Source organism: Chinchilla lanigera, unplaced genomic scaffold, assembly GCF_000276665.1.
Source record: "Chinchilla lanigera isolate Chin_1 unplaced genomic scaffold, ChiLan1.0 scaffold00051, whole genome shotgun sequence".
Lineage (NCBI taxonomy): Eukaryota > Metazoa > Chordata > Mammalia > Rodentia > Chinchillidae > Chinchilla > Chinchilla lanigera.
Window position 1 is genome coordinate 9,439,814 of NW_004955452.1, and position 23,785 is coordinate 9,463,598.

Below are 23,785 nucleotides of genomic sequence, written 5' to 3' on the forward strand. Positions count from 1 at the left end.
TGATAAGTGTCCCGTGGCACAGATTTTGCTGATAAGGTCAATGTCTTCTGTGTAAAATGGGGTAATAAATTATCTCCAATAATTAGATGAGATGAAGTGTGCGGACCAGTGCTGACGACTGGGAGACATCCCGCACGTCCTGGGTTAGTATATTTCTTTAGGCTTCCCATTACACCCACGGCTTCCATGGTTCTGATGCTATCACTGAGGCTGAGCAGTGCTTCCTAACCTGTCCGCACTCACACAGCAGGCAGGGACGAGACAGCAAGGGAACCGTGAGACCCGGCAGACACCCAGGGTCAAACCCCACTGCACCCTCTGCCAGCTTTGAGGTTTGGGTCTCTGCTCTTTGAGCTCAGTTTCTTCCTTTACAAACAGGCCCAGCGGCCAGAGCTGCCTGGGGTTAAGTAAGCTGACGGCAGCAGAGCTGGGCCCAGATGCCCCTTACCGTCCGCCCTCTACTCCCGCCACACATGTGGCACGGCTTCCTTCCTCCCCAGCTCCAGCAGTGATAGCCCGGGTCCGAGGCTGGCCCCCAGCCCACTCCGAGGCTGGCAGAGACCGTAGGCCTGGGCGCTGAGCACACTCTGTTCTCAGGGCAGCTTAGGCCAGTGGCTGTGACCTCTTGGGCTGCCAGGAACAATCAGCCATTCTTCCTCCTGCCCTCAGGCCAAGGGGCCCAGAAGAAACCGCTCCAGCTCCCAGCAGTACCCAGACCATCTGGGCAGCCCAAACATATGGCAGTGAGCCTCAGCTCTAACAAGCCCCAAGCAGAAGTCATAGGTCGAATGGGAGCCGATACTGACAGTTTGATTTCGACCCAGGTTCAGGGTCACTTCTCCACTCAGCAGTCAGAGTGCTGGGCCCTGTGAATCCTAAAAGCAGCAACACCAATAATAATAATAATGGCCACAGTCACAGAACACCTTTCCTAGGCCCAGCACAGGGCCAACCTCATGCATGCGAAACAGATGCACGGTGCCTCTCAACAGGCGAGGAAACTGCGCCGAGTGGATGGAACTCACCCGAGACCACGCAGCCAGTGTGTGGCAGAGCTGGGTTCTGGAGAAAGGTTTGCCTGGTAAAGGCGGGTACTGAAGAGAGGAATTTCAGTCCTGCTGCGATGGCCACGGAAGCCACGCGCCAGGCCAGATCACTTCAGTACAGTGTCTCAGGGAGCCCTCGCCTTAGCCTCCACGCGGCAACTTTCTTGTCCCCTTTCACAAGTGGGGACAGAGAGACCCAGAGAGGTAGAGCAAGGCGCCCAAGCACAGAGCCTCACAGCTTGACTCCAAGACTATGCTTTCTGCTCTCCCAAGGGGAATTCAGTGGGGAAGGCGGGGGGCCCCTGAAAGGGACACTACAGGCCAAGGGAGCTCCGAGGAAGGGGAGCATGGCCTTCCAGAAGCTTCCTGGATGAACAGCTACAGATGCTTGGCATTGAACCCTGGTGAACCAGCCCCTTGCATCACAGCAGGCGCGTAGCCTAGCCCTCTGCAGATCTGGCCCCTCTTCCCCACTTTATAGCTGTGCAGACTGACGCTCCAAGTGACAAGTTGTCTGAGGTCCCACAGTGGGGCCCTGGGCCTTGGGGCTCTGTCCCTGAACTTCCAAGCAGCAAAGAGGGATAGAGTTTGGAGGTGGCAGCTGAGGAAGAAGGACCCCTTCGCCCCACACCAGTGCCATCAGTCAGGCGGCTGATTATTGTCCAGCTGCCAATAGACTGTATGTGGCCGGCGGGGAGGAGGGCGTGGAGGGCAGGGATGGGTCTGTACTGGTGACTTCTCACCTCCCAGCCCCAAGCAGAGGTCAGAGGTAAGTGGACCCTTGAGAATATTTATTGCGGCCTGGGGATGTAGCTCAGCGGCACAGCGACTGCCTGGCAAGCGCAAGGTCATACATTTGACTCCCGGTACTGGAAAAAAAAAAAAAAGAGAGAGAATATTTATTGCAAGGAGGAAGGGGAAGAGGTGGCAGGGGAGGACCCTGACCAGATCCATAGGCCTTAGGTTCCAACCCACCCTGACCATCAGTACCCTGTGTATCACATTTTCAGGGGAAGAAATTTCCAGAAGAAATATCTGCAGGGCCTACAGAGGTTTCCCTTGGAGGAGGGCCACTCATGGCTATCATACCCAAGCCTAGGTGTTGTCCCTTGGCTGGGAGTAGAACAGTTCCACATGCCCAAGAGCACCAGGAGCACCAGAGACAGGCCACACAGGCAAGGCGAGTTTCAGATGAGAAGGGCCTGGACTTCAGAACAGACTGAGAGAGCATAGCCCTCAGGGTGCTCCTGGCAAGAGAGCTGGGCAGAGTGGGGGCCAGGAAGAACCCACCAAGGCTCTAAAGAAGGTTTTGGAATTCCCGGAGGGGCCAGGCTGCTCGGGACCCTCCCAGGACTATGTCCCTGCAAGCCCAGGCACCAGTATATGACCCAGGCAACCGAAGTTCTAGCCCTGGTTCCGTTCTGGCCCGACTCCATCATCCAAGATCCTGTGAGCCACATTGGCTGCCAGACCCTGTATAGACTGCTCTTTGTACAATCCCCACCACATTCCATTTGGGGGATATTGTCGTTCCATTTTATGGATGAGGAAACTGAGGCTCAGAGAGGCCAAGAGGCTTGCCCAGAGTCAGAGCTAGGAAATGTCACCATCGGAGTGTGAGAACAGCCATCAGGCCCAAAGCCACCCACCTGGCAGCTCAGAGTCCACTATTCTGTGGTACCCAGAGTCTCTCTTTGTGGCCTGAAAGCAGAGTTCTTCCCCCTGGGGGTGAACCACAGCCCCACCCCACCCCACCTTAACCACACTAGCTGCAGGGTTTCCCAAACACTCTGAACCAGGGGCAGCTTTTACTGTAATGGTTCCCACAGGAGTTGTCAGTCAATTCTCCCAGTTCAGTTCTCAATTTCCTTTAAAGGGGAAGATGGATGAGGCTGAGGGGGGGCCAGGGCTGCCCCTTTCCAAACGTCACCTGTATTAACATCACACTCTGACAACAGCGCATCGTTTCAGCTTAATTTTATTTCCTCTTATAAATGGGCACAGCACGGGAAATGTTAAAAACAAAAATCAAACAAAAAACAAAACAAAACCAGTTTCTTCCCCAGGCTGGGCCAGGCACACACCCACGGAGGGGCAGTGCCTTGGTCACCGTGTCCACTGTCTTTCCTCCACTGCTCCTTATTAAAAGTTTTGGCCATGAACTCAGGACGGGGTGGTTAATAAAGAGGTCATGGGGGAGAAAGAGAGCGGGGAAGGCCAGGGAGGGGGAAGGATAAACTCCTACCCACCACCGGCCGGGGGCTGGGAGGGCTCTGTACAGAGGAAAGGACTCACCAGGGGGGAACACTGTCTTTAGGGGGCTCTCTGGAGCCACGCTGCCTACGAGAAATATTTACATGCATTCGTCACGCTGGGGCCAGGCGGGCACCTGGGGGATGTTGGGCCTTCAGCCCTCAGATGGTGACTCCCGGGCCCAGTCTCGGCCTCTCTAAATCTGTACAGTTTGTGGGCTTCTATTTACAGACTAGAGGCACGGGGAGGCAAGTCCAAGGTTGCGGCTCTCGGAGGAAAGCCAGGACAGCCAAGAAGGCCACTCCTGCTTGGGAGGCCAAGTTGGCTCTGCTCCCAGCCTGGCCTGATAGGTGGCTGTGCCAACCCCAAGGGTCTAGCCTCGGCTCCCAAGGCCCCTGCCACAGGCCTGCCCAACCCCATTTGCTGCCACATCCTTCCAGTGACCAAGGGGACCTGCCTTTCAGGGGAAGTCCCATCGGCTCTGGCCACCGGGAGAGACCGAATCTGGGCTCTAGTAAGCACAGCCAGGGCTCAGTCCCGCCCCCAGCTCAGTTCAGCCTCCTTGCCCTCCAGTGGGCAAAGCCCAGGACAGATCTCAAGACAAACAGGCTCCCCTCTGGTTTGGAATGTGCTGTGCTCCCAGGAAATGCCAGGGTCTGCGAGACACCCTCCCAGGAGCACTGGAGTGTCTGCGGGCCCACCTGGCTAGCCCTACACATTTCACACCGTACCTGGGGTGGGGGGAGCGCCCCACACCCCCATTGCACTGTAGAGAGCTCCAGCTCGCCCTTGGCTGGGCTCTTTGATTGCCCTGCTCCCCGCCCCACCCACGACTGGCCTGAAGGACCTGACCTGGGCAGACCATTAAACTTCATGAAGATAAAACCTGGACCTTGGCCGAGGGTCCCAGGGCTCCAAGCACAAGGCCCTCAGCCTAGGTCTAGACCCTCCTCAAGGACTAGGGACACGGAAGAGAGGCTGGTGCTGGGAGATCAAGTCCATAGCCCCAAGGCCAAAGTCAGTGCCTGAGCTACAAGAAGCCAGGCCAGCCAAGGCCTCCTCATGTTGGCCTCCAGCCGAACATGGAAGTTGTGCCCACTGCCGGTCCCCTGCCCCAGTACCAATGTCCCTGAGGCCTGGGTGCCCAACACTGCCTCCTTCACACTCCCCGGTTTCTCAGCCTTGGCCTGCCCAGGCCTCACCAGAGCTGCCGTCCCTGAGACAGCAGCCCACCAGGGACCCGTGGAGGGGGAGGCTGGGTATGCACAGCCTCCCGCTCCAGGCCTGTGGGCCCAGGCTTCCTCCCCACCAGCCTCTCCTCAAAGGCTCCAGCAAGCTGGTTCCTCACACAACTCTGGGCCCTACTGAGGCGGGCCTCAAGGTCTCGAAGAGGGACCCCTGGAGCCTGGCCCTTGCTGCTTCAGCACCCCACCTCTCCCCTGCAGAGCTCCACTGCCAGGGAATCTTCAAAAGGGAACAGAACTAAAACTGGGGTGGGCTCCTGACATGGATCTGGGCTATGGGTAATAGGTGGGGGTGGGAGGGCCAACCAGTCACAGTTTACACCATGTCCCCTTGGTTCCCAGAGCCCCCTCCAAGCCACGCCCCCAAAGGAGACTGGTGACCCCTCATTTAAAATACCTATAAAATGGCCCCACTTTCAAGGATAACAAAGAAGAGGAAGGCAGGCTTGTGGCCTGTGACACAATCCCCCAGCTCTCACCTGTTCTAGTCCCTCAAGTATCTGCCCTTGAGGCCTGGGGCATCTGGATGGGCTGCTTCCAGCAGTGGGCCCATGCAGCAGCAGCCAGAACTGCAGACTTGTTTGGTCAAATGGGTGGGCAGGCATCCACGGGGAGGCCCCGGGGTGGGTGAGGGCTGAGGATGCAGAGGGCCCGGGCGGAGGGCCAGCCCTCACAGGCACTTTGGAAACTTGTGTCCTGGGAGGCAGGATCAGCCCCCTGACTCAGAGCAGGAAAAGGATGCAGGAGACAGGAGTCAGACCACTCCCCTCCCCGCCCAGGGCCTTTGGTCCAGGGAGACCCAAGCACCCTCCACAGCCTGGGGCCAAATTTCAGCGCCCAACCCCGTTTTGCTCCAGCCTTGGAGAAATCCCAGTGCTCTCAGTGGGTGGGGCTGGCCCTGAACACCTCCCTTTGTGGGCACAGAGGGAAGGGAAGCAGTCAGGGTTGAGGCCAGGCCTTCAGGTGTGCAAAGCCCTGGGAGGGCCGGTGGCAATGTCCTCCTACACCACACTTTACTTCAGGAAAGGCAAGTGTCCACCGGTCTTCCCCCAGTGCGCGCAGGGTTGCGTGGACTAACTTGCATCCACGTGGGGCCACGTCTGACCGAGGCTGGGATGAGTAGTAATGTGACTGGGGTGGGCACCTTGATGTGGGACCGAGTGTTAACAGGGCAACCAAGACCCAATATGGGCTGACTGTTCCAACATAATTCTGCCTGCTCCAGTGAGCCTGAGAGAGCTCGATATGACGTGTGTGATGGCAGTGTGCGTCAATGGCAGGGGCGGGGCACAGAGAAGCAGACCACACCGTCACCATTCAGGTGACCGTGACTAGTGACTTGCGTCACAGAGGTGTCTGGAGAGTTGGTTAAGCAATGCGTGAGGACACACATCTCTGGAAGACATGTTTGTGGCATGTCTGAATGGGCTAGGTGGTCAGCACTGGATATGCTTTTGTCATTGTTCTGTTTTGTCTTGTATGTGACCAAGCGACAACACATATAACAGAGTGAGTTGTGTCAGTGTAGACCCCGCTCACAGGAGGTACATCAGGTGGCCATCCTCGCTGGTGGCTGCCCCTGTACTCTCCAGAAGCCATGTCGTTGGGGGAAGGGAGAAAAAAGCCTGGGGCACATGTGGGAGAGGGAAGAATGGTCCCACAACCCCCAGGAGGCCAGGACAAAACAGGCTGGTGACAAAGGACACCTCCTCACCCAGGCAAAGAGAGGCCCTGTGACAGGAAATGAGGCTTCATCGTCTAGATGATTTCAAGGGCTGAGTCTGCCATGTGTTGGTCCCAGAAGCCAGCCTGCAGCCTCTCTGACCCAGAAAGGAGACTGAGCCAGCCCTTTGGGATTTCACAGAGACTCAGCCCATCTGAGGCTCCATCCCTTCCCCTTCTCCCACCAGCCACTCAGGAGCTTCCTTCCTCCTTTTCACTGATGTAAGGTCCCAAAGCCCCAGGCTAGTGGGAGACAAGAGATGAGCTCTTAAGGGCACAGTCTGGGGCAGACGGCAGTACTCCCTGCTCCTCAGGGGGCAATGTGTGAGGCTGGCCACCTGGGCAGGCTGTGGGAGGGAGGGCAGAGAAGAACCGGGCCAGGCCCAGTCCCGGGCCTGGGCCAGTGAGGCTGGGCTGGGACTGGGTGAGGGCGGCTGAGGCTGCAGGGAGGCACAGAGGCTCCACTAGGCATAGAACTCTTCCTGCTTGTCAGGCTTCTGGTATGTGACACTCGCCTGCTTGGGCTCCTCCAGTGTGTAGCTGCCTTCATCCTTCTTCTTCATTCGGTAGACGAGCAGTGTGACCAGGAAGGCGGCAAAGAGGGCGCCTACCACCCCACCCACAATCACAGCTATGGAGGAAAAGAGCAGAGGTCAGGGTCCTGAGGCATGAGGGAAGGTCAAGGGACTGGAGGGTGGGGCCTAGGGCTGGGAGTCCTAAATCTGCCAGCAGAGCAGGAGTGAAGAGAGTGTTTGCACAGGCTCTATCCCCAGGCCACGCCCACACCATCCAAAGTGGGCCCCACACCCACTCCTCACTCCTGCCTTGAGGAAGAAGTTGTGGTCTGCATCAGCTGCAAGACGCCAGCTTGCTATAAAATGCTCCTCTATTTGATAACATTAGGAAAGAAAACCCTCTGCCATCTAAACAGCAGCACTTCCCTGTTACGGAAGGCATGCGTCCACACAGACGTGCCCAACAGAACCGATCAGGTGCAAATGGAGAGAAGCCTGCAGAGGCGGCACTACTCCTAAGGGGGAGCCTGCACACGGACCACCTGCCCAAAGGCTCTTTAGCAGATGTGGCCAGGGCAGGTCCACAGGGCCTGGGGTCGAGAGTGGAGGAACAACAAGCCAAAGGATGGGTTAGAGGTTAGTACCCAGGAAGCAGGGCCCCATGGGGTCAGCCAGCAGAAAGCAGGGGTGAGCAGAGTCCAAGCAGGGGACAGAAGGCACCGAGGGAAGTTCTGGAGATGGGCAGGCAGTGAGGATCAACTAAGGGGAGGGTTAGCAGACAGGCCAGAAGGCGTCCCCAGCTTTCCCTTCTGATCTGGCTCCCAGGAAGCCACGCCCCGACCACCCTTCTCAGTCCCAAGGAAAACGGAGGCCTGACTGGCGGCCGCGCTCCAGGCTCCTCCCAGGCCCTTGCCCAGAGCACATCCTCACCTACGAGCACCTCCTTCCGCTCCAGGATGCTCTTCTGGGGCAGCTGAGCAGCTGAGCTGCCGGAGTCAATGGCATTGTCCAGGAGGCCAGGGCCTGGATGGGCGCCTTTGGGCAGTGTTCCAGGTGGAGGTGACGGCTTGGCTGCAGCCCCTCCCACAGCCACCACCTCATTGGCTGTGTCTGGCTGTGTGGTCTCCTCCTCCGGCAGCTCGAAGTCCCCGCTGGGCCCCCCACTCACTGGCACCTCCGGCTCATCCCGGACTGTGGTCAGATGGGACTCTGGAGTCGGGGTCTGCAGAGAAGTGGCAGGAGCCCCAAAGTCAAGGCCAAGCTCCCCAGGCAGCCACACACAGAAGCCCCTACCATCACTCCATCCTCCAGAATGCTAACACTCTAAGTACTCCCCAGACCTGAAAAACAGCACTCCGTGCAAAGCACTGTCCCCATGGAGGTATTATTACCTCCAATTTACAGAGCAGGAAGTAAGTTCAGAGACATTAAGTGAGTTCCCAAGGATACACATCTAATAAGTGGAAGTAGAGCTGAAATCTAGATCTACCAGCCCAGCATGGTGGTGCAGATCTATAATCCCAGAATTTTGGGAGGCTGAGGAAAGAGGATTGCAAATTTCAGCTCAGTCTAGGCAACTTAGCAAGACCCTGCCTCAGAATAGAAAACAAAGAAACAAAGGTTGGGGATGTAGCTCAGTGCAAAGGCCCTGGGTTCAAATCTCAGGACTGCCCCTGCCCCAAAAAACCCTAGATCCATGCAATTCCAGAGTCTGTATTTCCAACCACTCTACTATGCTGCCTCTGTTCTTAGCCTGGCCACATGCTGTGCCGTATTAGCAATCCTTAGGGGACCCCTGGGTGCAACTGTTATGTACTTGGGCCTGGCCCCAAGGCAGAGGAGAGTCCAAGAGCCCAATGCCATGTCCAGGCAGCCAGCGAGTGGCTACAAATGCTGTCACCCTCCACATGCAGGCAGAACCAGCATGGCGACTCCTGAGAGCACAGCAGGGGCTGTGGGAGCCATCAAGCAAGGGTGCAGCTGGTCTGCCTATGGGTCTGGTGCCCAGGCAAGGACGGCAGTGGCAGAGGCTACACCTGCAGCCTGGGCTCTGGCTCTGAGCCCCACCGTCTCCGCTTCCTGCTCGGTGAAGCCTCCACAAAAGCACTGGGCTGCCCCAGCTGCTGGAGGAAGCCAGCACAGGGCCTGGTTCCATGGGGACAGCTGCTGACTCCAGGAAGCTCTGCCCACAGCCCTGCGGGCCCTCCACGTCCAACAAGGCCACACGGACCAGGCTTCTGCTCCCCTTCATCCTAAGGGGGGCTCGTCCTCTTCTTTCCAGGCCTCGCCCCCACTCAGGAGCCCACTGCTCGGGTTCCCATCCCAATGCCAGCCCTGCTGTGGAGCCCTAGCAAGTGGCCTCCCCTCCCTGTGTGTCTGCCACCCTGTGTGTGACAGGAGCCCATCACAGTGCCCCCTCAGGTGACTGTGGGACTAGGGTACAGAAGGGGCCGGAGAGAAGCCTGAACATGGCTGGCCCGCTGACAGGCTCCTACCACAGGGAGCTCGAGGGTGCCATCCACACTGCTCAGCACCGACTCACCCTCCAGCCAGAGACAGTCACAGTGACGGTGAGCACAATGACCATGGCTAAGTATTTAGTTTGTGTGCTGTTGCCAGGCCTTGTCCTACACACTTTTGGATCTGTCAGGAAACTTAATTCGCACAACACTATGATGGGCTTTGTTATATTTTCCTTTTCACAAATGAGGAAACAGAGGCATAGGAAAGGTCAGTGACTGGCCTGAAACCACAAGGCTCAAAAGTGGCAGCAGGATTCAAATCTAGACTGCCGGCTCCTGAGCCTGTGCTCTTCACCAGAACACATGGCTCTGGCCCTCCCCATAGCAGCCCCTGTACCCAATTCCCCATCCCCCACCCCCACACACCCGATTCCCTCCCCGTGGACGCCCTGGCCCAATATCAGAGCCAACTCCTGGCTTTTCATCCCACTCTGCCCCACCAGCTCCAACTCCGTTCCCATCCTGTGGCTCGCACCCAGCCCTGGTCCCCTGGCACATCCCCTCTGCCCATCACCCCTGCCTGGCTCATCTCTAGTACCTCCTAGTCCTCTCCCCACCCAGCTCCAGCCTCCTCCCCTGGCCCTGACCTCCTCTTGTGCCCCACCCTCTCCCAGGGTCCTCACCTGAGCCACCTCTGTGGGTCCAGGGGCCGTGGTCCCCAGGGGCAAGGTGCTCCTCTCAGGGACATCGGGCTCCTGGGTGGTAGCTGGTCTGGGAAGGGTCCTCGGCCGGGAGGTAGCTGTGCTGACCAGCCTGGGTGTTGAGGCCTCCGTGTCCAAGACGGCCACAGTGGTGGGGGTTGAGGGGGCTGCAGGGGTGGTGGCCTGGGCTGTGGCGGCCGTGGTCAGTGGAAGAGGCAGAAGCCTCCGTGCGCCAGTGGTCCTTATAACAGCAGTGGTAGCCGTGGAAGGGGATTCTGCAGGGGTGCTGGGAGCAGCAGTGGCCACGGTGGCAGGTGCCGTGGCCATGGTTGGGGCCCCCATGGTGGCAGTGGTGGTTGCCATGGTGGTGGAGACGGTGGTGGCTCTCTGGCTGGGCTCTTCTGGAATCTCTGTCACCACCGGGGGACTGGTGACAGGCTCTGGGGTAGGACGCTCGGAGGGGAGCTCCTCAAATGGGGTGCCTACAGGCTGGATGTCCGTAGTTGGCAGCACTGCGGGTGTGGTGGACACGGCCAGGGCTACCTCGGGGCTGAACCGCATGGCCGTCTCAATGCCCGACTCCTGCTCGAAGTCTGAGGGGACAGGGAGAGGGAGAAAGCCAGACAGCTGGGTGACTTGCAGGGATAAGGACCCCAGGTAAGCAGCAGCCATTAGGCGACACCACCTACACCGCCACCCCCGCCTAAGTGTCCAGGAAAACATGAGGGAAAGCAGGAAGGCACAGCCTGGCCACCCTCGCCAGCTCCTCTGCACCTCCCAAATGTGTCCAAGGAGCTGCTGCCTCCAGAAAGCCTTCCTGAGGTTCCAGCCCACCCCACCTGGAGCTCCTATCAGCTGGAGTCCAAGCAGCAGCAATGAGGGTGCCACTGGCTGCCAATCTCACTTTCAGTGGAAGGGAGCAGAACCGTGGCATTTGGGAAGAGTCAGGTGCATGCCCACTGCAAGCCTGAGGCAGTGAGGGCCACCCAGAGGCCCCAGCGGAGGGCAAGAGGGAGAATGGGCCCTTCCTACAGGGGAACTGCCTGGGCCACCTGGCTCTGTCAGCGCCACCATGGTAAGCAAAGGAACTTGGGAAATGAGATGAAGGGAGTGCAGAGAGCACAAGAGAGAAGCCCAGGGCTCTGGGGGCTGAAGCAGGCAGAGGGAGGAGGGAGATCGTTAGGGAAGGGTCTTCACCAAGACTAAGGTGGGTAAGGCTTAAGGAGTGGGCTAGAGAGAGTCTAGGGGCCGGAGCCGCCAGCATGTGGCCCAGGTTTCAGCAGACGCCATTCTGTCCTCTGCTGGGATAGTCCCACCTACTAGTTCCAGAGCTCCTTTCCCTGCAGACCCTGACTTCCTGTCCCAACCCCTCCCAGAGTCCCAAAGAGGAAAGCATGTTTTACCCACCTACCAGGAAGCATACAGAGACAGCAGCAGCAAGGCCAAGATGGAGCTGCCTGATGTCACACTGCCCAGCCTGACCCACGGCGTGACACACCTCCGCCAGGGCAGGGCCAGGAACCAGTGGCCCAGGCACTACAGACCCTGCATCCCTGCCTTAGCCCCGCCCCTGGACACAGCTGATTGGATCTAAGGGGGCCACTTGGGCCATGCTGGGCCAATCACTTCTCCCGAGGACCTGCCATGACCACCAAGAGCTGGCTGCCAAATTCCTCCAGATGGATGGAACAGTGCCATGAAGACTGGATTACTGAGGGGTGTCTGTTTCTGATATGGGCCAGAGGGCTGCAGAAAGGCTTCAGCAACAAAGATTCAGAGACAAGAGCTGGGAGTCCCTAGTGTTAAGGCCCTTTGGGCCTATTTCATTACCAAGCAGGATGCTCTGTCCTTTGGGGTCCCTGAGACAGCCCCGCCTGACCTCTGCACCATGAGAGGGCGGCCTGGGTCCCTGGGGGTGAGGCAGCAAAGCACACTGGTCATGACACACGGGCCATTACAGACAAGGCGACGGGGGTACTCACAGCCGGAGCCTGACCCTGAGTATAGGTCATCCAGTTCATCCTCAGGAAAGGAGTCATCATCCCCGGAGCCCTCCAGGTCCACAGGCCGCTCAAAGTTCTCACTGCGCCAGCGCTGGGCCTGGAAAGGCAGGACAAGCACAGGCCTCACACCCAAGGCCAGCAGCCTGGAGGCACACAGATGCCAGGCACACTGGAGGGCTGCGTGGCATCCACACGGGCCAACAGGGTAGCTAGCGGCCCCATCTCCTGCCTGACGGCCACCTCTGGACACCCCTGGCTGCTCCTCCATCCCTGTTCAGAATCCCTGAATGTTGGGACCTGGTTTGGGGCCAGCCAGTACTGAGTTTGAATCTTGGTTCTTTTGATTACTAAATGTGGGGGCTGGGGCAAGTTACCCCCTCCTTTTGTGCCTTTGTTTACTTGTTTGGGAAATAAGCAAAGAGCACCTGCCTCACTGAGCTGTGCATGTGCAGAGTGCTAATTCACAGGCTGGCACACCCCGCGTGCACTGGGTGATTAGCACAGACTGGCTGCCGTCCTCTCTCAGCCGGCATCATCGACCCACTTACAAGTGCCTACCATGGACAACAGCCCATTAAGCATTCCAGACAGGGTTGGGGTATAAAAGGCCTCAGCCCAATGTACAGATGGAGGAACTGAACTGGCTGCCCAGGCCACCAGAGGGCAGGGGATATGTACAATTCAGCTTCTGCTTGGGATCCTAAGTGGCACCACAAATTCAAAAAGGCACGGCACCTAGTACTATCAGGGAGACATGGGTGAGGGTAGGTTCAGGGCTCAGGGAGGGCAGTTCCTTGGTGGGGAAGCGGAAGGGCGAAAGAACAGGCTCCATCCTGCCTATGGGTCAGCTCCCTCCACCGGCCAACAGCCCAGAACCAGCACAGGGCCTGCATGCTACCTCTACCTCCAGGGGCCACTGTGGGTGAGAGGGGCTTCTTCTCCAAGGGTCCAGAGCTCACCAGGCCTCAGTTCCTGGGTCCAAGTCTCCCCTTTCCCCTCCCCCTGCAACAGTGGGGCTGCAGCCAGAGCTAGCGACCTCCACGGCAGGCGTACAGATGCCCAGAGCAGAACAGGCATGGCTGTGCTCTACAGCCCTATCTAGCCAGTCCTGCCCACCGAGAGCCCTCAGAGGGAAGTCAGATTACTCCTGGTGATCGGATATGAAGGATGTGGACGTGGCATTTGGGTCTGAAACACTGAAAATGGAAATGAAAGGCAGCTGAGGTGAAAGAGAAAAAGCAAAGACTCCAGGGTGAGGAAGTGCAGCCACTGCCCTTGAAACTGGCCCTGCCCACCCTCCAGTGTCCCCCAGCACTCCGGTCCCCATCCTACCCCACAGCGCCTTCATTCCTGCCTCCATCCCTTCGACCTCAAGCTGGCTGCAGCTAACTCCCAGTCTCACATCACTTCTTTTGAGAAGCCTTCTACTTTGAACTTTAAAGAGCACCAGTGGTTTTTTTTTTTCTTTTCTTTTTTTTTTTTTTGGTTTTTCTCCGGTACCGGGAACCGAACTCACGACCTTGTGCTTGCCAGGCAGGCGCTTTTGCCGCTGAGCTAAATCCCCAGCCCCACCAGTGGTTCTTATTCACAACACTGTCACTGCCGGTTTGCTTGGGGTTCACTGTCCAGGGGCTGTGCCCACCCCTGCTACACTAGACCCCTGATGAAGGTAACATGCGTCCACGTCTAGCGAGGTGTCTGGCACAGAGTGGTTTCGCATTTGTTAAGGACAGAGTTAGAGTTGGAGGCTGGGAGGGGCACAGCAGGCTGGAGCAGGGGCCAATCAGAGAAGGGTTTCAGGGTTTGGCAGACTTCCTCTTGGAAACTGGTCACTGCGCATCAGAATTCGGTGAGAGTTGAATGCAAGGGTCCAGGAGGGCTCAGTGCCTGCGCATCTGCAATGTTTGACTGGCAATGGGAGCCATGGAAGCTATATGAGCAGGAGAGGGGCTGGACCAGCACTTCCTGCTCGGTCTCTCGTACTCCTTCTGGAGTTCATTCAGAACCAGAGACAGGATCTCAGTCCTGGCTTCCTGCCCCGGCTTTAACCACCTGCTCTAAGCCCTGCACAGCCCAGCCAGGGCAAGGAGCCAGGAGACACCCCTCTCACCAAACACCACACACACACACACACACACACACACACACACACACACACGTCACAAAGTAATGAATTAATCAGTATTTACTTTCTACCAGTGAGTCATGGAGTGGAGCAATTAATGTAATTGCTCCTGTGACTAATTGCAGGGTCTTCCTCCTCCTCAGACATTCCAGGAGCTCAGAGCAGCCGCTGTCCAGCTTTTTGCTGCTCCCGTCCCCACCCAGAAGAGCAAATCACCAGGACCACACGCTGGAGTCCCAGAGGACTTTCTGCCTCCTGGGAACTAAGGCCTAGGGCTTGGGCTCCTCCCCACAGCCAGTGCCACCTTCACTTTCTGTCCCTCGCGCAGCTAGGGAGTGACCAGGAGGCCATTAACTGAGAGGAAGGATTTTGAGAGGTCTGTGGTTCCTGGGAACCCAAAACAGGAGTAAATGTGGGAACCAACCAGGGAGTCCTCCAGTTTCCATGGTGACTCGTGCCACATAGCAGCCCTACCACTCTGACTCTGGAAAGATCGGCACAAACCCAAAGAGCCCCCTACCTCCCAACGGCACAAAGACACTGGAAATGACACACCCAAAGACAGAGAAAACACAGAGACATACCCTGACACACTCACCTAAAGGCAGCCATAGTAAGACAGTGTGTGAGCATACCTTAGGGCACCGCATGGGAGGAAAGTGGCGGGGGTAGGTACTGTGCAGCTCTGAGGCTCGGAGACAAGCATCAAGCCTCCTGTGAATCTATCAGCCTCCACTCAGGTAGCTCTCACCTAGATACTATTCATCCCTAGCTCAGTAGCCATCGACATGACAACCGTTACCATGACAACCATCTCCTCTGTGGTAAGGACCAGGAGCTGCAGCTCCCCACAGAGATGGGGGATGCAGAAGAGGGCGAGATCCTGGAGGAACAGAGGGGGAGGGTGGAGGCAGGGATAGAGAGGCACAGGACAGAGGGGGGCCAGAGGTAGAGGGGCACAGGGCGGGCAAGGGGCAGAGGGAAGGCGAGAAGGCAAGAGTGGGAGGCAGAAAGCACTCACATCTTAATTTAGCATCCTGCTGATCAGACGAAGCTAAGGAAGGGGCTACCTCAGTGATTTTCCAAGCCTGCATCCAGAAGAACATTCTTCCCGAATAATAAGCAGCCCCTAGACAAGGTGGAGAGGGTGGGTATAACCCAGCCATCCTGGGAGACCAGGGGACTCAACAATGGGGACAGCCCAGGCCTGTGGGGTCCCTATAGAGCACCAAGAGGAAGGGAATGGGAATAGCCAGGCTGGCAGGAGGGAGCGACTCAGAAGTCACAAAGCGCCTGAGGAGGAGGGTGACAAACAGCCTTTGACCCCTAAATGACCTCCATATTTGCATAATTTCATGCATAATGAGCATAATTATCCATGCTCTTCCCTTAAAGAGAACTGAATCCAAATGTTCCAGGACTCTGCTGGCTTGTCCTGGACACTCACTGTGACCCTCCAGGTAAACTCAGAACCCTCTTCCACCTGACAGCGTGGTGCACACACACCCCAACACACACAAAGTGACTGACAAACCGTAAAACCCAACATCCTCAGGCAGGCACTGTACACACACATTCCAACACATACAAACACACACATGCACACATACCACACATACCACACAATTAAGGTGTTGTCTGCCCACCCCAACCTGTACGTCCACTAGAATTTATTGGGAATACAGCCCAATGCACTCCAGCACACACCTCCCATCTCTGCACCTCGAGCTGTGCACACACACACACCCCTGGGGGACTCACGGACACACAACACAGCCTGTCCTCAACTCACAGATGCTCCAATAAACCTCAGCAAAGAGCATGCTCACCAGGAAGTGCCTGACGTACTGCTTCCTTCCACCACCAACCCCAGGGCAAACACCCAGTGGAGTGTCCCAGGTAGGCTGCTCGGAGTCTGAGCATCTGGGCCCAGGGGAGCCATGGAGGTCTGGGGGCTCCCACAGCCTCTGGACAACCTGCAGAGGGCCTGCCTGCCAGATGCTGGGAGTACTGCACTTGCGCTGCCTCCTTCACCCCTGTCCCACGGATGCAGATGCCGAGGCTGGGTTAGGTCGGAAGTGTGAACACGGGTCCTTGGTCTCTGACACCTCTGCCCCACATTATCTGAGCCACTCAGGCCCACTGCCCCTCCTGAGCCAGGATTCCGACAGCTTGGACCACAGCCCCCACTCACCCGCGGCCATGTACACCACCTGATGTCCATACTGCCTCACCAGCACACAGCACACACTGTGAGCTCCCAACACCCCCACACACTGCCACCTGCTTGGTGGCCATGTCCCTGAACAGTCCTTGCCCTACCAGGCACACATATCCGTACCCACCACCAGCCCCCCACACACACACTGACACTCCTGGGAGTACACAAGTGCACAGGCACATTACCAGGTAGATACGGCACCCTGCCCGAGACAAGGCCCTGCCAGGGCTCCCCGCAGCCTGTCTCCCCCGCCTGGAGCTGACTGGTAGCCTCATCCCACAGAACCCCTCAGGCTTCCAGCTCAGGACAGCCTGCCCTGGCAGTGACCAGCGGGTCCCCACTCACCACCCCCACACCCCTGACTCTCCGGTTTCAGAGCCACTGGGGAGCTGGCTGGTCCCCTCCGGACTGCTCACTCTCCCGGGACCACAGCCAGGGCTGGGGGTGGGGAAGGCCCTCAGTGGGCTAGAGGTCAGACAGGTCCTCGCCCTTTCCCAGACACTCCCCATCCACTCCGAGGGCAGGGGACATGCGCAGGAAAGCCAGGCCTCCTTCCTCACCCTGGGCCCCTCCAAGCCTGCGCGAAAACTCTGGGGTCTCCCATGCCCAGCCTCCACAGCCTTCCCCTGCCCGCCACAAGCTGTCCAGACAGGGTGGCACAGAGGGGAACCAGGATCGGCCTGTGCCTCCTCTTACCGCCCGCCGTCCGCAGGCAAGTCACTCTCTCCGCACCTCAGTCGTCTTCGCTGTAAAACGGAGATGATAAAAGGGGGGTGGCTCTGAGTTGATGTGAGGATTAAGATCACACAGGTAACAAATGCAGGCCCCTAAAATAAGTAAAAGCAGCATAAAATAACGAAGCCCAGGTTATTTTTAGTTACATGCTCATAGCTCTAGGACCATCTCTGGAGACTTTATCTCACTTAATCCTCAAGCTCCTCTTGAGAGAGTAAATGTAGATGAGGCTGTTAATGCCCAGAGAGGCTGAGGGGCAGTGCCAGTGCCACACAGCAGGGGAGAGTGCCGAGAGGAAAGAAGACACTGGGAGGACGGGAGAAGGGCGAGCCGCAGAGACAGACCCAAGCGTGCAAATCAGGTCAGCTGGCAGGAGGCCGGGAGCCCAGCACCCTGAGCCACCCTCAACGTGCTGCAAAGGCTAAGAACACAATCAAGAGTAATTCATTTGGCCAGGGCTTCCTTCACCTAATTAGCCAGACTCGAGCTCCACTCTCCCGGTCCTAGAGGTGATGCGAACAGGGGCTGAGACCCGGCCTTAGTTAGGTTCAGACAGTCTTGGGTGCAAGTCCAGCTCTGCTTACTTGCTGGGTGACTCTGGGCGAGTTGCTTGGCCTCTCTAAGCTTGCTTCCTTAACCAGGGAACAGAAATAACTCAGCCTTCATAGAGCAACTATGAGACTCAAGTAAGACAATGTACCAAAAGGACAGCCGGCGCTCAGTGTCCTGTCTGTGGGCATTCCCAAGGCGCCTGTCCCACATCAGGCCTCACCTTCAAGGCTCAACCAGGCCTGAGAGATCACTGAGTTTAACTCCTTCTTCCAACAAATGGAAGGGCAACCAATTCTGGACCCCTCCTGCCTCTCTGGAGCTACTCCCACTCCCCATTCCTATTCTCCAATAAAACTTCCTTACTTTTTTTTTTTGAGACTAGGTCTTCCTATGCAGTTCAGGCTGGCCTTGAGCTCACTTTGTAGCCCAGGCTGGCCTTGAACTCGCAACGATCCTCCTGCCTCAGCCTCCTGAGTGCTGGGATTACAGGCGTGCGCCACACGCCCAGCTAAATTTTCCTACTCTTCACCTCAAAAAATAGGGAAACTGAAGCACAAAGTGGTGAAATCCTTGCATTACCCCCACCCCTGAGGAGAGAGATCAGAGGTAGCGAATAAGACTACCAACCAACATTCAGAGAGGTAAAGCAATCTGTCCAAAGACACACAGTGACCACGACCAGCTCCTGGAAACAGGATGAGTAAAGGAGGGGTCTTAGCACAGCCCTCTGGACCCCTGCAGGCTCCGTCCCCAAAAGGCCCTCAGTCCTGTGAGAACTCAGTGCCCCTCACGCTCACCAGCTCCACCCCGGAGACCCAGAGCGTCACCACAGGAATGTGGGCTGGGGCCAGGCTCTGGGCAGCTGGACAGCCAAGGGGCTGCACAATGGCTGGCCTGGCCTGGGGAGGGGGATGCCTCAGTCCCCACCCCTGCTGGGCCACAGCTGCCCTGGCTGGGAACCCAGCACCACCCACACCAGCTTGCTGCTGGCCATGGGGGGCAGGACAGCAGGAGAGGGTGGAGGGACCATGCCCCCTCCCATCCAGCCACAAGCGCAGCAACCCCCTTTGGGCCACTGCACTCCAGCCAGCTTATCTGCGAAGGAGGTCCTGCAGCAGATCCCTTTCCTGCCCCTGTCAGCTCCAGCCTTTCCTCCACTGCCTCCCCCAGGCTCCCAACATCCACCCAGAGCTCCCCCACCATGCCCCCCAGGCCAACAGGAGAGCAGTGGCTCCCTGGCTCAGAAGGCACACTCAGAGGCCCTTCCTCCCACCCTTGCTCTGCCCCATTTGTAAAATGACAACTCAAGGCTTGCCATCTAAGCAAAAGTCTTTCTGATCTTGACAGTTTGTGCTTGCTAGAAGTCCGGCCTGGAGTCAAGGAGATCCAGGGCCATGTTACTTATAAGAGGGAAAGGGGGGAATCCACCCACCCGACAACAGAGGACTAGTTAAATAAGTGAGGGCACAACCTTAACGCGGGATAGTATGCAGCTGTCAACAAGTATGTTTGCACTAATTGGGGCCCTAAAAAGTCTGAATGGATCACAGAAGGTTTTATCTATTTTTTTTTAACTTGTTTCAAAGAATAATTAAGCGTATGGGGAAAGGCAGTATAGCTGGGCTGCTGGAAGGACTGCCAGACGGTCCACCCCTCAGCGCCTACGGCCCTGGGCAGACACCTAACTCTCCCAGCCTGCTGTGCCTGTTAAACAGAGGCAAGGATAGCCACCTGGCGAGCTGCCCCGGCGGAGGCTGGGCATGCCCGCACTTGAGTGCTGGCTGTTAATACTGTTATCACCGTTCATTTTAAAAAGTAGGTTACAAAACGCACGTGGAGCCTGCTCCCGTTTTAATGAACTCCCTACCAATGTGAATTTCCAAACGCTGAATTCCACCGAAGGTTCCAGGAGCCTCTCCAGGTCACAGGGGGGTCTAGAGTGTCCACATTTTCTGTGATAGACTCACAGCACTTTCAGGATAAGAAACAGCACACTCCTGCTGCCACCCTCTGCTCTGTGCCATCCCCAGCCGGAACACCGCCAGGAAGTGCCCCTCCAGCCTGACTACAGAGCAGGGAGCAGGGACGAAAGGACACAGCCGCCAAGGAGCTGGCAGGCCACGTCTCCCCGCAGGCAGGCTGGCCAGCAGGGCAGATCCCTCCCCTGCACTGGTCTGTCTGGTCTCCCCCGGGAGGGCGCCCAGGACAGAAGCCTGCCTGGCCGCCTTCTCCCACCCGCCCAGTTCCTGGCTACATGTACCAGACGAGCCCTCACTCGATGGGACAGAGGGCGTCACCTGGGCCCTGAGAAGTCCAGGAGCCTCCTCACTCCACACTGGGACACCTCTGTCACCGCTCCCCCTGGCCCAGCCACCTGCTGTCTCCCGTCACTGCCTAGGTCACTGACACTGCTCACTTATGCTGAGAACAGGACCTCCCAGGGAGGCCCCTCTCCAGACCTGCCCCTCCTGCTCCTCCCACAGAAGGTTCTGGAACCCAGGCTCCTTCGAGGACACCTTGCCCCACCAGCACCTACGTGACGGCTCATCAGCACCTGCTGTGTGCCAAGCACCCTGCCAGCACTTGGAGACCTACACCCACAAGACAGGTGTGCTCCCATCACTCCCGAGACCCCTCCTCGGGCCTGTCTGTGTCACCTACACGCCCAGCCATGGCCCCGACCCAGCTGGGGGAGTCCTTCTGGGACTCCCTACCTCCACTGTGCTCTCCCCTCCTGCGGCAGCTCGCACTGCTCCCTCGGTGCCCCCCACCAGATCTCACTGAGCCCCTAGGCCACCCAGGCAGTAGGCACCACTGGCCTCACTCACGGACAAGGAGACTGACACTCCTGAGCCACCAGTGAGCCCGCCAAATCCTGGGCCCAGGGACTCCTGAACCTCTGAGGGAGCAGGTGGGGTCGGAGTCTGTGACATAACTCATCCCACTGGCCATTTTTCTGGACAGACCTGGGCCGATCTGCCCCTCCACATGGATGATGGTCAAGGCCTCCTATGTTCTCATCACCCCACTCCTCCGCACATCTTCCTGGTGAGGGATCTGCTTTCCCACTTCACAGATGGGCAAACCAAAGTTCAGAGGGGTGAAGCCACTGACCCAGAGTTACACAGCAATGGGACCAGGATTTAAACCCACGATCAGCTGAGCCCCATGACCACCCTCTTTGTACTACAAAGCGGCCTACGCCTGGCCTCCTCAGTCTCCCCCTCCAGAAAGCACCTCGAAGGGGACGTCATGTCAGAAGTCACCCAGCAACCTGTACAGACACACAGACAGACACACAGACAGACTGACTGGCTGACTGACTAGGCATGCTAACGTGATAGGCGGCCCAGAGCAGGTGAGCAGACCCACCCAGCACCCTGAAGACTCACCAGCAGGAGCCTCTGGACTGAGTCTCCGAGCTCCACACCATCCTTGCCGACGAACTAGAAGTCTCCGTGGCATAACCCGTGTGCTCCAGCCCTGGCTTCCCACTCCCTAACTGGTGCCTGGTCCAGTCCCTCCACTTTGTGGGGCCTCAGTTTGCCTTCCTACAAAATGGGACTGATGACCCCCAAGACATCCAGATGCCAGCTGCAATGCGCCTAGCAGCTAATGGGCACTTAGCAGGTGTGAGGACACCAGTGTCCCCAGTCCAAGCTCACTGCCCTGATCATCAGATCCCCCCAAGCCCCTCCCCACATACCCCACTGGTGTCAGCACCAGGGCTGCCCCTCACAGCTCACCACCGCCTAAAACTAATGTCTGTTTCCCTGTTTAACATCTGTCTCCCCGCTCCCCAGCTCCTGCGGGCAGTGAAGGGGTCTGTGTGGTCACATCCCTGTTCCCAGGACTCAAGAGTCAGCCTCCGTCAGTGTTCATCCAGTAAACACCAGAGACGAAGTCACCCCTGCCCATGTCACCTGCTGCCCACCCCACTTGTGCCAGGCCAGGCGCTGCCCTGCCCTGAGCTTCAGTCTCCCCTAAAACCAGGGCAACGGATCAGGTCCTCTGATTCCTCCAAAACCCAGCCAGGGGGACTCTGAGTGGACTGGAGAGCGGAAGAGAAATCGAGACTGATGCCAGCAAATTTTGTCATGAAAGATCTATGCAAATTATATGCAAAACATGCAGCTAGGGGGGCTCCCAGTGGAGCCTCCAATTCCGGCCACTTTGCAAGCCGGCCCGCACTGGGAGCAGGCAGCATTTACAGGCACCCACTGAGCACCAGGCCCTGGGCTGACATTGCTCCAGTCATCTTCTCTATACCAGGTAAAGTGGGTTCCTTACTCCCAGACTCAAAGACCAGGTGACTGTGCACCCCAGTGGAAGTCAGGGTGAGGTAAGAGGGGGTGCCAGGCAGGTGGGCATGGCAGCACGTGGTGGGGATGGGCTAGGAGTTCAGACAGAGATCCCGGTCCCACATCTACTCCAATACCGCAGGACCAGCCCTCAGAGCCGAGGGACCCTCATCTGATCTTGGGGACCCCCTGTAGCCAAGTGAGGGGCTCCAGGAGCCTCACCAGCCCAGGGTCCCCATGGGCCGAGGCAGCCTCCTCTAGGAAATGGCACAGCCCCTGCTGGGGTCGGCTGAGGCAGGCCCAGCCCTGGCAGCAGCCCGGGCAACCGCCCCGCTCCCACATGTTCCTTCCCCAGGCACAGGCCGGGCACATACTCGGTGTGCATACGTCTAGGCTGGGCTCCGAGAAGCCGGGCTATGGCTTCCCTCACCCCGCTGTTGGCAGTTATTTATAACCAGAGTGAACTCACAAGGTGGAGACACTCCCGCCCCCAGCCCAAAGCTGCCCACTGGCTTGTGGGCAGTTCCACTCCAAGGGGCAGAAGCAGCCATACTCAGATTCACTGTGCCCATGAGGCCTCTGGCTCGTCACCACCACTGCCCACTGGGCAAACAGAGGCACAGAGCAACAAATCAGACCAAAAGACGGAGGGGTGGGCTGGCAAGGCCCCTGAGGCATCTGCTGAGTCCCGTGAGTCAGGAGGGGCTCACACTGAACAGGGTCTCTGGAGATAAACTACATGGGTCCAAATCCCAGAACCAGCTTTCAGCAGCTGTGTAACTCTGGGCAAGGAAGACAAGCCCTCTTAGCCTCCGTTCTTCACCTACCACATGAGCATAACAGCACTGACCTCCTAACACTGGCAGGGTTAAATGACACGACCCACACGAGGCTCCTGCCAGTGCCCCCAGCCGTAAATGGGACAGTGACACAGGCCAAGGGTCATGAGGACCAGGGTACAGCAGGCTCCTGTCTCTTTTCCTCTGCTCTCAGGGGGACCCATGAGCCCTGCTACCAACTCCTGCTTCTCCTTGACAATGCTCTCCCACAGCTGAGCACCTCCTACGTGCCAGGCCCAGGGCGGTGTTTTACACACTGTGCTATTGAATCTTCAAAACAACTCCTCAAGGGATCAGTTCCCTCCCAGCTTTGCAGTCAGCATTCCGCCCTGCTCATTGCCCACGTTCCATAAATACGTGGGGGATGAACAGATACAAGAGTGAACGTGATCACCGCGAGAGATAATGACAGGCTGCCGAGGCTGCAGAGAAATCCAAACCCTCGTGCCCCACTGGTGGGAACGTGAATGGTGCGGCCACTTCAGAAATGGGGCTCAGGCTTCCCCAAAATGTTAAGCATAGAGTCCCATGTGACTCAGTCATTCTACTCTCAGGGTATATATTCAAGAAAAATAAAAGCATATGTCCACATTTTTTTAAAGTGCAGCATTAAAAAAAAAAAAATAAAGTGCAACATTATCCATACCAACCAAAAAGTTGAAACTAACCAAATGGGTGTCAACTGAGGAGTGGGCAGATAAAACGTGGTATGTCCATACAATGGAATCTTATTTAGCAAAAGAGTAATGCACTAGGGAGGCTGAGGCAGAAGGATCATTGCGAGTTCAAGACCAGCCTGGGCTACAAAGTGAGCTCAAGGTCAGCCTGAACTGCATAGCGAGACCCTGTCTCAAAAATGACCAAAAATAAAAAAAGTAATGAAGTCCTGATGCCTGCTACAATGTAGAGAACCCTTAAATACACTATGTTAAGTAAAAGAAATCTATCATAAAAGACCACACTTTGTATGATTTCACTTGAATCAAATGTCCAGGACAGGCAAATCACAGACAGAGACAAGTGACTGCCTGGGGCTGGGCCGCTCAGGAGGAACACAGTGTCTGCT

General features: G+C 57.3%; 1 protein-coding gene across 3 annotated transcripts in view; it reads right to left on the reverse strand.

Moving 5' to 3' along the window:
* Positions 1-3,046: 3,046 nt before the first annotated feature.
* The window catches only part of Sdc3 (syndecan 3), a 36,917-nt gene continuing 16,178 nt past the window's right edge, over positions 3,047-23,785 (reverse strand). The window contains exons 1-5 of one of the 3 annotated variants that reach the window (XM_005395002.2): positions 14,707-14,736; positions 11,926-12,043; positions 9,926-10,536; positions 7,711-8,002; positions 3,047-6,896 (exon numbers count right to left, since the gene is read on the reverse strand). In XM_005395002.2, the coding sequence (XP_005395059.1) occupies positions 6,730-6,896; positions 7,711-8,002; positions 9,926-10,536; positions 11,926-12,043; positions 14,707-14,721 (1,203 nt within the window). In that variant the 5' untranslated portion in view covers positions 14,722-14,736 and the 3' untranslated portion in view covers positions 3,047-6,729. Of the gene's footprint in view, positions 6,897-7,710; positions 8,003-9,925; positions 10,537-11,925; positions 12,044-14,495; positions 14,550-14,706; positions 14,737-23,785 lie in introns of those variants that run through there. The other 2 variants (XM_005395001.2, XM_013519686.1) reach the window with 2 other exon arrangements.